General features: G+C 46.1%; 2 protein-coding genes across 2 annotated transcripts in view; one reads left to right on the top strand and one right to left on the bottom strand.

Moving 5' to 3' along the window:
• Positions 1-9,984, bottom strand: part of TMEM235 (transmembrane protein 235) — a 33,212-nt gene extending 23,228 nt beyond the window's left edge. The window contains exons 1-2 of the mRNA XM_033962146.1: positions 9,876-9,984; positions 7,345-7,440 (exon numbers count right to left, since the gene is read on the bottom strand). The gene's annotated coding sequence lies outside the window, so the exon portion shown is untranslated. The remainder of the gene's footprint in view (positions 1-7,344; positions 7,441-9,875) is intronic.
• Positions 9,162-9,744, top strand: LOC117368460 (histone H2A-like). Its single transcript, XM_033962145.1, has one exon. It carries the CDS (start codon positions 9,195-9,197, stop codon positions 9,603-9,605), a length of 411 nt encoding a protein of 136 aa, XP_033818036.1. The 5' UTR covers positions 9,162-9,194; the 3' UTR covers positions 9,606-9,744.
• Positions 9,985-16,955: the final 6,971 nt, after the last annotated feature.

Raw genomic sequence — 16,955 nt, 5'->3', positions numbered from 1 at the left:
ACTTAACTTTAAGCGTGCTTCCCGATATCAGGTGGATTTTCAGTAAAGACACGTAGCAATCTGAGCATCACTCAGCTTTGGCAGTAGTTTATTATGGACACCAAGGTGTCACTCTATGCGCGATTGCATACACAACAGATGGACATTGTGGTGGGATTAGCTAGTACCGTAATGCACTAGGTGAGAGTACATATTGCTTCCACTGTTTGGATACATGGTCACATTTATGTCTCTCCAGTCATACCATTTGTTAAAACTCCATTCTGCAAAAGAAAAAGAGACTAACACCAAAGGTATGTTAATAGCATCACATTAGGCACATTTTGTTCTACATTAATATGTGGTGCAAGTTTTTGGAATTGTTGACTGCCCTATTTTTATTGTAATAGCATGTAGCTCACTTGTTTAAATAATCATGTGCACAATGGGTTTTATACATGTTCCAGATTATTTGGATAATCATTATGTAGATGTTTTAATGTTCATGCCATACAGGTCTAAAACTATTTTAAACCACCATGTATAAAAAAAACAGTTTCAATTACAACACATGCTGTATCACTTGAGGACATTTATTCACCTTGGTACATTTTGATTGCAGTGTATGTATTTATTTAGGTTCAAACAATTTTTATTGATGCAATCAAGAGAGCAAATAAAACAACGGAACACAAATATGCAAAATACAAACAATGATGCTTCATACCGGAGGAAGTGATCAGGCAGAGTACGGTACAAGGATTCAAACAGGGATTGGACGGATTCCTGAGGGATAAAGGGATCGTGGGATACTGAGAGAGGTGCTGGGATGTAACACAGGTATAGAAAGCTAACCAGGTAATAAAAAATAGTATAGAAACCTAACCAGGTCTTGCATATGCAAGACCGGAGGGTTAGGACTTCGATGGGAAGATAGGACTTCAATGGGAAACCAAAGTGGCAAGGGGGCCCCTTCTGGTGATTAAGACAGGTCGTGACCTGTTTGGGCCGCCGCGGGAGCGGACTGCTGGGCAGGATGGACCTATGGTCTGACCCGGCGGAGGCACTGCTTATGTTCTTATATCCAACACAATACAAGGAAATATTAGAGATGGGTACAAGAACATACCCCCCCTTCAAATCAACTCATGGCCACCCTGTAATACGTTTCCCGCAACCACGTACAGGGGGGCACCCCAGGCGTCACACTCAAAGTGCGGCCAACATCCCATTGTCTCAAATTAATCTGCAATTCCAACTCCCATTTACTCCTAACCAACTGATAGTCTTTAGCTGGTTGTAAATCTTGCATGGATGCTGGATACAGAAAGAGATACCCCCTCCTCTCGGGCAAAAAACTCCCGCTGCCGGGCCCCCATATGCCTGCTCAATTGTGCTCTGTCGAGGGATCCCACATAAAGCAGTTACTTACCTTAACAGGTGTTAGCCAGGGACAGCAGGCAGATATTCTCAACAGTGGGTGACATCACTGACGGAGCCCCGCAGCAGTCAGCCTCGAAAGCAGACTTGCTTGAAGATCTTTGTAAGAGTTTCCGAATGCTGCACTGCGCATGTGTGAGTGCCTTTCCGCCTGAGCTAGGGCGCGTGTCTCCTGTGAGGTACATCAGTTCAGATACCTAGCTAAGAAGCCAACCAGGGGAGGAGGGTGGGTTGTAAGAATATCTGCCTGCTGTCCCTGGATAACAACAGTTACGGTAAGTAATTGTGCTTTATCCCAGGACAAGCAGGCAGCATATTCTCAACAGTGGGTGACCTCCAAGCTGTTGGCAAGTTAAGAAAAGAGATTTTGCAAAACAGATTGGCCAAAATGGCTATCCCTTCTAGTGAAAGTATCCAGACAGTAATGAGTGGTGAATGTATGAACTGAGGACCAAGTGGCAGCCTTGCAGATTTCCTCAATAGGAGTTGATGTGAGGAAAGCTACAGATGCCGCCATTTCTTGAACTCTGTGGCCCGTGACTCGACCCTGCAGAGGGAGATCAGCCTGAGCATAGCAGAAAGAGAAGCAGCCATCCAGTTGGAGATGGTTTGCTTCGAGACAGGATGCCCCAATTTATTTGGATCGAAGGAGATGAAAAGTTGTGGGGCTGTTCTGTGAGGTTGAGTGCGTTGCAAGTAGAAAGCCAAGGCACGCTTACAGTCTAAAGTATGGAGCGCCACTTCTCCAGGATGAGAATGGGGCTTTGGAAAAAATACTGGAAGAACAATAGATTGATTAATGTGAAATTCTGACACAACTTTAGGCAAGAATTTGGGATGAGTACAGAAGACCACTTTGCCATGGTGGAAAACTGTGAAAGGTGGATCCGCAACCAAAGCTTGTAACTCACTGACTCTTTGAGCAGATGTGAGGGCAATGAGGAAAACTACTTTCCAAGTAAGGTACTTGAGATGAGCCGTATCAATTGGTTCAAATGGAGGCTTCATCAAATGAGCCAAGACAACATTGAGATCCCAGACCACTGGAGGTGGTTTGAGCGGTGGATTTACATTAAAAAGTCATTTCATGAAGCGGGAAACCACAGGATGTACAGACAGGGGTTTCCCATCAAGGGGCTGATGAAAAGCAGCAATCGCACTGAGATGGACTCGGATAGATGTAGACTGGAGTCCAGATTGTGATAAGTGAAGTAAATAATCCAAAACAGAAGCTAAGGAGGTATACATTGGCTCCATATGGCGAGTGGAACACCAAGCAGAAAATCTAGTCCATTTCTGGCCTTAACACTGCCTAGTGGATGGCTTTCTGGAAGCTACCAAAATATCCTGTACAGACTGAGAGAACTGTAGACAGTCTGTTAGGTTGAAAGGTACCAAGCTGTTAAGTGTAGAGACTGCAGGTTGGGATGTAGCAAGGACCCTTGACTCTGAGTAAGTAGAAAGGGAAAAACTGTTAGAAGCAGAGGCTCCCTGGTGCTGAGTTGAAGTAGAAGGGAGTACCACGGTTGTCTGGGCCACCGAGGAGCTATCAGAATCATGGTGGCATGTTCTGTCTTGAGTTTGACAAGAGTCTTGAGAATCAGAGGGAATGGAGGGAAGGCATAGAGAAACTGACCCGTCCAATTCAGGAGGAAAGCATCTGCCTCGAGACGCTGGGGAGAGTATAAGCGGGAGCAGAATTGAGGCAGCTTGTTGTTGAGGGGAGAGGCAAAGAGGTCTATTTGAGGAGTCCCCCATCGAGCAAACACTTGACTTAGAGGCGAGGAATTGAGTGTCCATTCGTGTGGTTGCAGAAGACGACTCAATTTGTCCGCCAGACAATTGTGCTGACCTTGAATGTAGATGTTGTGATGGACTGCCCAATCCCACAGCTTCAGAGCTTTTTGACAAAGGGAATGAGATCCCCTACCTCCCTGTTTGTTGACATAGTACATGGCGACTTGGTTGTCCGTCCGGACAAGGACTACCTTTCCGTGAAAGTGTTGAAAAGCTTTGAGAGCATTGAAAATCGCTCTGAGTTTCAACAGATTGATGTGACAAAGGCAGTCTGCAGGAGACCACTGACCTTGGGTATGGAGACCGTCGAGATGGGCTCCCCTTGCGTAGGTTGACGAGTCTGTTGTGAGAACCTTCTGATGAGGAAGAGAGTGGAAAAGCAAACTTCTGGAAAGATTGGAAGAGAGCATCTATCAGTGGAGAGATTGTCTCAACAAAGGAGTTACTGTAATGTGTTGAGAGAGTGAGTCAGTAGCTTGCTGCCACTGAGATGCCAGGGTCCACTGAGGTATGCGAAGGTGAAGTCTGGCAAAAGGAGTCATGTGAACTGTAGAGGCCATGTGACCGAGTATAATCATCATTTGTTTCGCTGAAATTGATGCGAGAGGAGACATTTGATGGCAAAGGCGAATGAGAGCATCTTGGCGTGGTTGAGGGAGGAACGGTGTGAGCCGGACAGTGTCCAGAATGGCCCCAATGAACTGAAGAGTTTGAGAGGGGTGCACCTGGGATTTTGGAAAATTGAGTTCAAACCCCAGACATTGGAGGAACATTTAGTCTGTCGGGTCGCTGCAGTAACCCCTTGTTGAGAGGGAGCTTTGATGAGGCAGTCGTCCAGGTATGGAAAAACTTGAAAACCCTGGGTACGGAGGGCTGCAGCTACCACCACCAGACACTTCATGAAAACTCTGGGAGATGAGGTGAGTCTGAAAGGAAGAACTCTGAATTGTAGATGAAGATTCCCCACCCAAAATCATAAGTATCTGCGAGAGGCTGGATGGACTGGGATATGAGTGTAAGCCTCTTTGAGATCCAGAGAGCATAACCAATCGCCCTGATCCATCAGGAGATACAAAGTTGGTAAATAAAGCATCCAAAACTTCTCTTCGACTAGAAATTTGTTGAGGGCTTCGAGGTCCAGAATGGGTCGCAAATCCCCCCCCGTCTTCTTTGGGACTAGAAAATAACAGGAATAAAACCCCATGTCCCGTTGGTTCAAGGGAACCTCCTCGACCGCTCAAAGGCGAAGAAGAGCCTGAGTTTCCTGAAGGAGAAGGGGAAGTTGCGACGAACTGGAAGGAAACTCTCTTGGAGGGAGATCTAGAGGTATTTGAAGAAAGTGAAGTGAGTATCCCTCCCAAAGGATGTTGAAAACCCAGAGATCTGAGGTGATCAGCTACTACTAGTGATAAAAATGGAGAAATCGACCTCCAATGGACATAAGAGAAGTCTGATGAAGGGAGGTTGTATGCTCAGACTGAGAATGTCAAAAAGATTGAGCTGGTTTAGCCGCAGCAGGAGTCTGAGGTTTCTGCTGTCTTTGCTGCTGTGGCGGACATCTAGGCGGGGGCCTGGAGAAAGCTGGCGTCGTTTTTTGAGGATAACGACGTGGTGGAGGCTTGTAAGGCCAGGCTTCGGCCGAATCAAGGAGGCAAAAGAGCGCTCATGATCAGAGAGACGCTTTGTAGCAGCCTCGATGGAATCATCAAAAAGTTCAGTCCCTTGGGAAGGCAAGTTTGCTAGACGATCCTGTAAATTAGGGTCCATGTCCACAATGTGGAGCCAAGTGTGGCGACGCATAGCCACCGCAAAGGCAGAAACTCTGGATGAGAGCTCAAAGGCATCGTACGTGGCTTGAAGCATGAAGAGTCGAAGTTCTGACAGAGTACGAATAATCTGTTTGAACTCAGGAAGACACTGCTCCTCAAGAGCTGGGAAAAACAGGCATTATTTTGAGGAAATGATTAAAATAAGCAGTGAAAATGTAATTGTAGTTGAGAATTCTATTGGTCCAACTTGTCCATGGTACAGCCCTCCCTGCCTGGAGGGACCGCAGCATAGATCTTAGATGGTTGAGCTTTCTTTAATGAAGAATCCACAACTAAGGACTGGTGAGATAATTGGGATTTCTGAAACCCCTTACAAGGGATGGTGCGATACCTGGATTCCAGTTTAGAAGGTATGGCCGTAATACAGTAAGGAGTTTCCATATTCCTAAGGAAAGTTTGTTTTAAGACAGGAATCATGGGAAGCCTCAAGGTCTCCTTGGGTGGAGGCAACTCCATGTCGGCCAAGTACTCAGGAGTGTACTTAGAGTCAGAGTGGAGATCCAGCTGAAGAGCTTTCCCAAGTCAAAGACAAATCTCGCAAATGAGGCAGACTTGGAGGTAGATGGTTCCTCAGGAGAGCGAGACCTAGGAGCCGCAGAATAGGATGGAGAAGCCTCTCTGGAATATTGAGAAGGAGGCTCAGAGTCCAGCACCATGGTCACCGAGGAAGCTCCACTACTTGTGATAGGAGTCAGAGAGTGTTTGCACTTGAGAAGCCTTGATGGTGAAGTCCCCGGGGTCCAAGGAACAGAGTGGGTCGAGGCAGGAGGAGAAAGCTCCCTCGGAGGCGGTCTCGATGGAGGAGTCTTTGACCTAGACGGACTTCAAGGCGAAGCAGCAGGTGTAGAAGTTTTGCGAGACCAAGACTTATGTTTAGTTTTTTAAGGAGCCTTGACGGCCCTCGATAAACGAGGCATAGAAGACTCAGTACTGGGAGGAGGAGAGCCCTTTTGCTTGAGAGAAGACTCCTGACTCCCCTTGGAAGCAAGATGCCTCGAGTGATGCCTCGATCGAGGTTCAGGAGACACTGCCCCAGGAGGAGGGGAAGAGTCACTGGATGATAAGCGACGAGACTTTCGAGGCTTGCTTCGAGGTGCTTTGACAGGAGGCTCAGGCTGGCTCATATGAAGCAGGGTCGAGGCCAGGACAAGTTGAGCCATGACTGAGGAAATCTGAGTGGTCAAAATGGCTTTCAACATGTCCTCAAACATAGGCACCAAGATGAAAGGATCAGGTCTCGAAGGTGCAGCAGTGCGCTCCAAAGAGGGCGACCTCGAGGATGAGTATTCCCTATGTTTGGAGGCATGCTTAGCTGGAGGTCTCGTAGAGGCTGGCAGGACCGTAGGCACGCCCTGGGATGCCTGAGACTCTGGAGGCTTCTTAGGAAGGGTACCTGAAGGAGAAACAGGAGACTTGTCCACAGATGAAGACTTAGAAGGGACTGCAGTCGAGGCCGAAGTTGTCGAGGCCTTGGTGGAGGCAACCACGGGTGTCGAGGTCTTGGAAGTCGAGACCGTTCCCGAAGCCGAGGTCAAGATCCATAGTTGCCAAAAAGTTGAAGAATTTTAGCAGAGCGTCTGATAAGGGCTCGAGGTTGAAGGGTAGCACAGCGCGAACAAGTGTCGGGACAATGTTCGGGACCCAGGCAAACAATACACCAACGATGAGGGTCGGTGAATGAAATAACCCTGCCGCACTGGCTATACCTTTTGAACCTGGTAAGAGGCCGGGATATAGAAAAGAGAGAGACTGGCAAAGGAACGAGGTTCAGTGGTCTGGCCTTGGCCCAAAGGCCGCCGGCCGAAAAAAGGCAAAATAAAAAAATTTTTTTTTTTTAAAGAAAAAAGATAGAAGATGCGTGGGCACAGCGACTGAAAGAAAATAACAAAGCTGCAGTGCGAGAAGGCAACGAAGAGCTGCAGTGAACAAGACTTCTCAGCTCCGCGGAAAACGTTGAACTGAGGTACCTCACAGGAGACGCGCGCCCTAACTCGGTCGGGAAGGCATTCGCGCATGCGCGGTGCAGTCAGCTCTTAAAAGATCTTCAAGCAAATCTGCTTGTGAGGCTGTCCACTGCGGGGCTCCGTTGGTGATGTCACCCACATGTTGAGAATATGCTGCCTGCTTGTCCTGGGATAATAAACAGGACTGAGGGGTCACAAAAGCAAAGAGCGCATGTAGGTACATGCAGGAGAGCAGGTCCTTAAGAGAAACCAAGCAGCTTTTACAGCACGAGATCAGATGGAAATGTAGGAATAGCCTGCACTGAGCTGAGAACCAGGGTTTAAAACCTGCTTACAAGGAGTAGTTGTTAGGCTCCTATTCCTCCAGCTCCATGAAATGGAAACACTGAACCACAGCAGGGATGTTCTCACTTGAATGGTGCTGCAGTCATCTAGCAAAGCAAAAATTGTTTTTACCTTTTAAAAAGACAAATTTACCAAATATTAGAACATAAGAGTTGGCCATCCCAGGTCACAAGTACAAAGCAAGAACCCAAGGAGTAAAACAGATTTTATGCTGCTTATCCTAGGAATAAACAGTGGATTTCCCCAAGTTCATCTTAATAATGGCTTATTGACTTTTGTTTTAGAATTTATCCATACCTTTTTTTAAACCCTGCTAAGCTAACCAAAACCCACATCTCTGTCAACCACTTAAACTCAGCAGTGGTATCCCACCTCTTTAAAGGCCCTTCTAAGGTCACAAGTGCACTAATGCCTCTGCCCTCAAGAGTACAGGTGCATCCCCTCCCTTCACTCCTGGGTATGGTTACGACGTCCGGATTTCCCCAGACATGTCCTCCTTTTCAAGGACATGTCTGGGGGGTCCGGATGGTGCTTCCAGGTTTTGAAAAGTTTCCAACAACGTTGGGATGGCATCTGCACATACGTGGATGCAACGCAGTGAAGTCATGCGATGCCATCGTGTCACACTAGCATATGTGTAGATGCCCTCCTGACAAGCAAACAGGTTGAGGGGCGGAATGGGGTGTGATTCAGGCAGAACTGAGTGGGCCTGGGGATGGGGCAGTAGGCTTGGATTTTCATTCTGGAAAATCTGGTAATCCTACTCATGTGGCAGGCAAACCCCTCAGGGTACTTGGGACCTGGTTTGGGCACTGTTGGAAACAGGATACTGGGCTTGATGGACCTTTGGTCTGTCCCGCTAGAGCAATTCTTATGCTCTTCCCCCCCCCCCGCAGCACAAATGTAAACCTCCTGCCCCTACTTATCCCCCACCCATCCTTCTTACTCTCTATGGTGTTGGTTAAAAGGCTTCACCCATGGCCTTTAACCAAAGATCAGGACAGCTTTGTGCAGCAGCGCCTCTACAAACAAAATGGGTCCTGCAGACTTGAAGATCTGAAAATGCATACTTTGGAAGAAGGAAGATAGTTTTTATTTATGTAATTTATAACATTTTTATTGAAGGAATCAAATAAATATACAATAAGGTACAAAGAGATATTAAATTAATAATATTTTTATCATTCCTCCAAACTATATTTCTATATACCTAATCCATTGTTTTCTATATCCCCCATGATCCCTCCCCTTCCCCCTTCATTCTATTTATTTCATTTATAAGATTTTAAAGAATTGCTTTATTGTTTTTTAAATATAACATTATAATAAATGAATTAAACAGAAATACAGTTCAAGTAATTTAACATATATTAAAATCATCTTTCCTATTCCCCCCCTACCCTAGAATGAAAGGTGACATGAAATACCAAATATATAAAAAGGACAAAAACAAAGAACATTTACTTAAATTTAATATAAAGTATTAAGAATCATAGTTCTTGCTTTCGAGGATAATTTTTGTATATAAGGGTCCCAACCTTTTAAAAATAAACGTGTTCTTCTAGGAAATTTACGAACCTCAAATAAAATTTAAATTCTTACACATCCTGCAATGCATAAAGCAAAGGAGGACGCGCGCGGGGTTGCGTGGGAGGATTGGCGCCTTCGCCATTCAGTTCAAACGGAGCAACGGCCGAGTGGGCGCGCGGGGCAGTGTGGGAGCTGTGGTCCCGGCAGAGGGCGGCGCGGGCGGCGGCTGGGCGCAGCGAACTACCGTTCCCGGCAGGCTCGGGCCCGTTGAAAGGGTGAGCGCCGCGCGGCCAGGCGCCAGTCGGCAGCCATGTCGGGCAGAGGAAAGAGCGGCGGGAAGGCTCGCGCCAAAGCCAAGTCGCGCTCGTCCCGCGCCGGCCTGCAGTTCCCCGTCGGCCGCGTGCACCGCCTCTTGCGCAAGGGCAACTACGCGGAGCGGGTGGGCGCCGGCGCCCCGGTCTACCTGGCCGCCGTGCTCGAGTACCTGACGGCCGAAATCCTGGAGCTGGCGGGCAACGCGGCCCGGGACAACAAGAAGACGCGCATCATCCCGCGCCACCTGCAGCTGGCCGTCCGCAACGACGAGGAGCTGAACAAGCTGCTGGGCGGCGTCACCATCGCGCAAGGCGGGGTCCTGCCCAACATCCAGGCCGTGCTGCTGCCCAAGAAGACGGGCTCGGCGGCGCCCAAGAAGAGCGCGCAGCCCTCGCAGGAGTACTAGCGGCCCCCCGAAGGCCCGCACCCCCCCAAAGGCCCTTTTCAGGGCCGCCCGGCGCTTCACCCGAAGAGCTGACTCGTAGGCCTCGGGGGGGGGGGGGGAAGGCTCTTTGTGGCCTGTGTTGGTGGGACGGGTTCTGTGGGTGGCTTCTAGTGGAACCCTAGGCCAATGCAGTTCAAGCAGCAATCGGTCCAGGCTTCTCCCTCTTTAGGGGCAGAGCGAATAACTTTTGGCCGGCTCTGACCCCCCCCCCCCCCCCCCCGAGGACCTTACCTGGTGGTGGGCCAGAAGGATCTTCCGCTGCCAAGTTCCTGTGGTCTGTTGTAGTCTCGGGAGACCACGAGAGGCTCTGCACGGGGCAGGAGTGTAGGAAGAGCGCTTCTGCCCCACGTCACCACCAGGGAAGGTCCATGCTCAGACCACCACCGAAGGCTCCCCACCAGGTCCCAGAGATGTTTTTTTAAATGCCAACGAGCAATTCAAGGGGGGGGGGGCTGAGAAATAAACCACAAATAGGGGGAAGTATAATGCTTTTTAAAAAACAAAAGCCCAAATCCCACAGGCAAAATTTGAGCCCACACCTATGTGTGACATAACACTAGTTGTGCTCATAAAGGGATCAGCTCCCCCTCTTACTGGGCTACTTCACACAAATAGCATCATTTACGCTGGGCATTGCAGCCAGCGCCTCCTACTCTACACCTCCCCACATGCGTGTGACCCTCCAGCCTTGCTTCCAAGTTTGATTTGCCAGATGCTGAATTAGGGTTGTCTGATTTTTTTTAATGAAAAAAAGGACATATGGCCCCACCTTGTTCAGCCCCCACACAAACCTCCCCTTTTCTGGAGGGCCTCCAAGCATGCGTGTGACATGTTATATCTGTACATACTCAGAAGGCCCTCCAGATCTGACCCTGAGCACACGGCCTTCCAAAAAACAGTTTGAAAATTTGTCTGGACACCAGACAGTCCTTTAAAAAGGACACAAATATCTCGTAAACCTACAATGAGTTCCAGAACTAAACTGGCAATTTTTCAGTCTACATGTTTTTTAACATCAAAAGTTTTACATCATCTACAAACTTAATCACCTCACTGATTCTAGTTTATTCAATTTTCTATATATACTGTTCTATCATGGGAGCTCAGAGTGGTTTACATCTATCTAATGTACCTGGGGCAATGGCCAGATTAAGTGACTTGCCCAGGGTCATAAGGAGTCATGTGGGTTTGAACCCACAACCTCAGGGTGCTGAGGCTGCAGCTTAAACCACTGCACCACTCTAGAAATCAAAATGTAGTAAAAAGCTATTGTGACATCACTGATGGGGTTGGCTCTTATTGGAATGAGGCAATGTGACATCACGATATCAGAGGCTGAAACTTTTCACACTTTATTCAATTTTCTATACCATTTTCCCAGGGGAACCCAGAATGGTTTACATGAATTTATTCAGATACTTCAAGCATTTTCCCTGTCCTGGTAGGCCAGTGGTCATGCAGCCCACCAGGTACTATTTTGAGGCCCTTGGTATGTTTATCATAATCACAAAAGTAAAATAAAACGGTCTCTTGATCATATGTCTCTTTAGCTATAAATTACAAAAGGAAAGATTTATAAACTATAAAAAGTTTTACCTCATGCAAAATTGTCATTTATTTAATAATAATTAATTATTTTCTTTAATAATAATTAATTATTTTCTTCTGAGGCCCTCCAAGTACCTACAAATCCAAAATGTGGCCCTGCAAAGAGTTTGAGACCACTGTGGTAGGCTCATTGTCTAATTTACCTGGGGTAACAGGGAATTAAGTGACTTGCCCAAGGTCATAAGGAGCAATGAGGGTTTAAACCCACAACCTTAAGGTGCTAAGACTGTAACTTTAACCACAATGCCACACTCTCCCAGATCATTTATAAATTCTGTTTCCAGTGCAATATGTGTATCATTCTGGACAAGTGGGTTATTTCCCCATGGCCACAAGCCAGATGCAGAAGGAATCCACTCCAGTTCTGTGACCCTCCTACTTCAGGAGCTATACTGCCACTTGCAGTTTTTCCCTTCTGCACACAAGCCAGAAGGAGCTTTTCTATTCTCTCCTTTTTGTTTTATTTGGTGTGTTCGGTTTTTTCACCTTTAGTATCATCTCTATCTTTGTAGAGAAGCCGACAGGCCTGCAGCTGGCAGAACAATCTCTGTTAGCTAGCCTGCATAAGTATTTTGGAGCTTGGGGCTGTTCCTGCTTACTTTTCCTCACCTGTTTAGCAGGGTTTGAGCACAGACTTTAGGCAGCCATAGGAGGCTCAGCAGTGTCTTGCAGGGTGCTGGCTGCATTTTTTTGCCTTCTCCCCTTCTTGGTAGTGCATCTGTCCATCTTGGGGGGGGGGAGGGTAGGGGTGTGGTCAGACACTGTCTGGCTAGCAGTCGAAAGATCAGAAGTAAAGAGTTTTCAGCATGAGGCAATGATTCTTTCCAACTACTAGAGTTTGAATGGCTTTCAACTCCACTCTGTTAATGGACCAGGTTTCCTGTGATGGTAGCCACTGGCCTTGTACCGAGTGACCCATACAATAGATGACCCAGCTGTAGACTGGCATCCATCATTAGGATCAACCATGACTATGTGGAGAAGGCCTCTGGGCAACGACTCCAGATGATGCTAACTCCTTCTGGAGCGAGTCTGAAGAGACCAAAGGGGCAGCAGTGAGCTCTGTAGCAGGGGGAATTGTGCTCTTGCCCATGGAATCACATCTATGGTTGCCACTGTAAACCCCAGAACCTGCAGGTAATGCCAAGCCATAGGAGCTGGCTTCACTAAGATGTCTAGGACCTGGTATCTGAGCTTCAGTTTGCATGGCTCTAGAAGAAATACTTGGCCATCTGCCATGCTGAACAGGATTCCCAGATACTCCAGACACTGAGGCGCAGATTCTCAAAACTAAAATCTGCCTATAACATGCTTGATAAACCAGATCCAGATGGTTTAGCATGCAAGTATTTTGGCAGCTGATTATCAAAATGGCTTACTGAGGTCTCATCAGAATTTTCTAGCAATCTCCGATACTGTCATGCAAATGTAGTATAATGAGGTCATTAATATTAAAATGATAACTTGAGTGATTCCTTATAATTGCTGAGTGATTCTCTAATCTCATTGTGCCACATTTGCAGCCAAAATTTACTAACAGGCCTGATCTGTTTTTACCTTTCTAATCAGTGCCTGAGTACTGATTGGCTCAGGCACTGAAAGGAAAGCAAAATTGCTTACCTGTAACCTGTTACAGGTAAGCAACTTTGCTTTCTCTGGAAACAAGCAGGGGAGATTCAGCCACACTTGTGGTCAATCCCAAGCTTAGTACTGAGATGGGTGGAGGAAATAAAACTTAGTGTAAACAAATTTCAGAGGACTGAGTGTCCAACTGTATCTGGCACTGAAGTAAGATCCCAACAATAATGTTTAGTTAGAATATGAACAGAAGACCAAATTGCTGCTCTGCAGACATGCTGAATTGGGACTGATTCTTAAATGTGCAAATGATGAAGTTGTAACACATACCTGATATGCTCTAATCTGCCCTGGAGGAGATAAATGAGGTCTAGCATAGCAAAAAAGAGATGTAGGGAGCAACCAATGAAGATATAGTCCATGTAGAGACTTCATATCCTTGAGTGAGTGAATTGAGGGGGGCAAAAAATTGGTTTGTAATACGGAAAGCAGTGTTGTCCAGGTAAAACAAAAGCGCTCTACCATCCAGTGAGTGAAGACTTTATTCCACTGAAGAAGGATGTGGAGGAAGAAAAATAGCAATACCATAGTAGACTGATTGATATGGAAGTCTATTGCTACTTTTGGAAGAAACTTTGGAGGAGTGCGCAGCAGCATTTTATTAGGAAAGTATGGAGAATAAAGAACTAATTGCAATTCATCAAGTCTTTGGCTGATGTAAGAGCTACTACAAATGCTGTCTTCCAAGTAAGAAAGGATAATGTAGCAGACTCCAAATATTCAATAAGATGTTGTGATAAGTGGAGCAAGTCGGATAATCTAATCTAATCTTCGGTTTATATACCGGATCATCTCCCAGTGGAGCTCGACTCTTCACATATAATTAAGACTAGAGTACATAGATAGATGGAAGGAAGAACTAATTAAAAACTAAAGTACATAAGAAAAATAACTGTAATATCATTTTCTTGAGGTTGTAGTTAAACAATTTAAAAATTGCAAGAACAACAAAGTTTTCAGGAATTTGTGAAATAATTGCAGCTGGCCTAAAAGCCTAATGGAGTCAGGAAGTTCATTCCAGATATCTACAAACTTGAAAACAAAAGACCAACTGAGCTTCCCAGCAGATTTAATTTCCTTAAAGGAAGGTAAGGCTAACTTATATCTTTGTGTGTCTCAAATGGCAAAGTCTAAGGGGACAAAAGAATTGAATATTCTATAGAAAAGCTTATGCGTACGCACTTAAACTGGATCCTAAAGCGAACTGGGAGCCAGTGAAGCTTTATCAACAAAGGAGAAACATGATCATACTTTCATTTCCCAAAAATAAGCTCAGCTGCAGTATTCTGTATTAACTGAAGTTGTTTTTGACTGGTCTACTTAATGCCCAATCTAGCTGAAAAAACAGTGGATTGTACCAATACTGAGAAATGTTCTTGATGGAATAGTGATCTGACCTTCCTCATCATGCACAGGCTAAAAAAACACTTTTTTGTCAAGGAATTTATCTGTTCATGAAATGTAAGTGATGAATCCAAGAAGACACCCAGGACTCTAGATGAAAAATCTATATATAATTCAATACCTGTTTTTAATGTAACAGAGGAAGGGAGGTTTTCTAATTTTGGTCCAATCCAAAACAATTTGGTTTTGGCAGCGTTTAGTTTCATTTGAATAGACAAATCCCACAGTTGAAGTGATCAATCGGGCAGCAGAACTGATCTGGAGCTTGTGAGTGTGCCCATATGGAAAAAACACTTCCACTTTGAGAAGATTTTCTTGTAGATGGTCACGGCTGATGACGAGCAATGCGAAGAAGGATTTATGGAATCACATGCCAAGAGAGCTGAGATTAGAGGCAAATTTAAAATCTTTCAAAATTATGTTAAACATTTTGGTTTTTTTTTTTTTTTTAAGCATTCAGACAAGATCTAAATCAATCTGATATTACTCATATATTCTTAATGTTCTTGATCTTCAGTTAGCAGTCTGGTGAAATTTTAGAGCTTAATGGTATTTATATGATTTTAATTAAGAGTGAATTCTTTTTGTAAGAGTGAATGTTCCTTAGTATGCCTGCTGTTTATATGGGTAGGTCTATACCAGTGGTCTCAAACTCAAACCCTTTACAGGGTCACATTTTAGATTTGTAGGTACTTGAAGGGCCTCAGAAAAAATACTTAATGTCTTATTAAAGAAACTAGTCTTTAAGCCCGTTACATTAATGGGTGCTAGAATAGATGTGTGTGTCTGTCTTTCTCTCTCTCCTTGGCCGCTGTCTGTCTGTCTGTCTTTTTTTTTTTTTTTTTTAGCACACCCCTCCTAAAGCAGCCCACTTTCCCTCTCTCCCTGGCCCCCTGTTGTGCCATGCCTGCCTGCTCTGTGGCTCCCTTCTGTTCCCCCCTTCCAGAGCAAAGCATGATTGCTGCCTACCCCCTAGCACACCCATCCCCCCAAAGCAGGCCCCTTTCCCTCTCCCCCTGGCCCCTTGTTGTGCCATGCCTGCCTGCTCCATGGTCCCCTTCTGTTCCCCCCTCCCAGAGCAAAGCATGTTTGCTGTCTGGCCTCAGCACACCCCTCCCCCCAAAGCAGCACCTTTTCCCTCTCCCCCTGGCCCGAATAAATGGTTAGAGCTATAGCCTCAGCCCCCTGAGGTTGTGGGTTCAAATTCCACGCTGCCCCTTGTGACCCTGGGTAAGTCACTTAATCCCCCCATTGCCCCAGGTACATTAGTTTTTTTTAAATTTATTCAATTTTCTATGCCGTTCTCCCAAGGGAGCTCAGAACGGTTTACATGAATATATTCATAGATTATAAGCCCACCAGACTATTCTGCTGGGGAGGAAGTGTGTTCTGTTGCAGTGGCTTTCTTCTCAACCCCCGACTATTCAACAGTGGAGAGCATTAATGCTGCAGCAAATGTTGCTGGAGCGCAGGGACATTGTGGACATGTCAGCCAAGTCAGGTAGACTCTTCCGTCAATGTTGGTATTCCTTTAGTTTGACCTTTACTTCCTATGTTCGTAGACAACTCTGGGATACTTGAGATGTTTATTGTTTGTTTTTTCTATTGGTTCTGGTTGCTGCTGCCTGGGTGGGGTGGGGGGGGATGGGGGGGATTGGGAACTGTGATGGTATGGAGGAAAAAGTTTTGCTTCATTGTATACTGTTTTTCCATTCTTGTTCAATAAATATATTTACACATAAGCCCACCAGGATAGATAGGGAAAATACCCTCCCCTGCCCCGCAGCATCATTAAATGGAATATAAGACATCGACACTCCCCCCCTCCCCCAGCCACAAAAAAAAGTCTGCTATGGCTCAGTAACCCAACTAAGGATTACATTTCTTATATTGAAGCTGTTTGTCCTGGGGTGGTGAGCTGGTAACATCCTAGGAGGGATGGTCCTTAACACAGCTATCTGGTCTCACTCCTTGCAAATTAAGCTCTGTACTAATGTCCCCTTGTGGCACTGGGATGTAACTCACGATCACTATCCTCCTTGCACTCTAACTTGTCCCAAGTTTTCCAGGTCCCTTAGTCCCTTGCCGCCTCCCCCTTCCCGCGGTCCCGACAAACCTCTCGCCTCTAGCAGCAGCCGCAGCACTCATAAACACCTGCAAAAAATCCTGTGCCCGAGAACACTGACAATCCATCAGGGAATTAATCTGGAAGGAAGATTTTCCCCAGGAAGGTGTTGAAGAGCACCTAAGGTACTCAAGGCGTTGAGACGGATCCAACTGGCTGGCCCTTGGACAAGTAGACTACCCATCCCGGTGACTACATAACTCCACAACCAGAGTCATAACCTGGGAGCTCTCCTGAAAGGACTTTGCTCGAATGGCCGCTGCCACTACCACCATAATCTTGGTGAAAGTCCACAGAGCTGTGGCCAGACCAAACAAAAGCGCACAAAACAGATAGTGCTTTCCCAAAATTGCAAAGCAAAGGAAATGCTGATGGGAGACCCAAATCGGACATGCAGGTAGGCCTCAGTCAGATCAAGGGAACTCAGGAATTCTCCAGGCTGGACCACAAGAATTACAGATCTCAGAGTCTCCATGTGAAAAGATGGAACCCGGAGTGCCCTGTTGACACCTTTCTGATCCAAAATGAACACCACA

Source organism: Geotrypetes seraphini, chromosome 10 (genome assembly GCF_902459505.1).
Source record: "Geotrypetes seraphini chromosome 10, aGeoSer1.1, whole genome shotgun sequence".
Classification (NCBI taxonomy): Eukaryota; Metazoa; Chordata; class Amphibia; order Gymnophiona; family Dermophiidae; genus Geotrypetes; species Geotrypetes seraphini.
The sequence above is the reverse complement of the archived record's forward strand: the minus strand, read 5'-3'. Positions and strand labels throughout refer to the sequence as shown.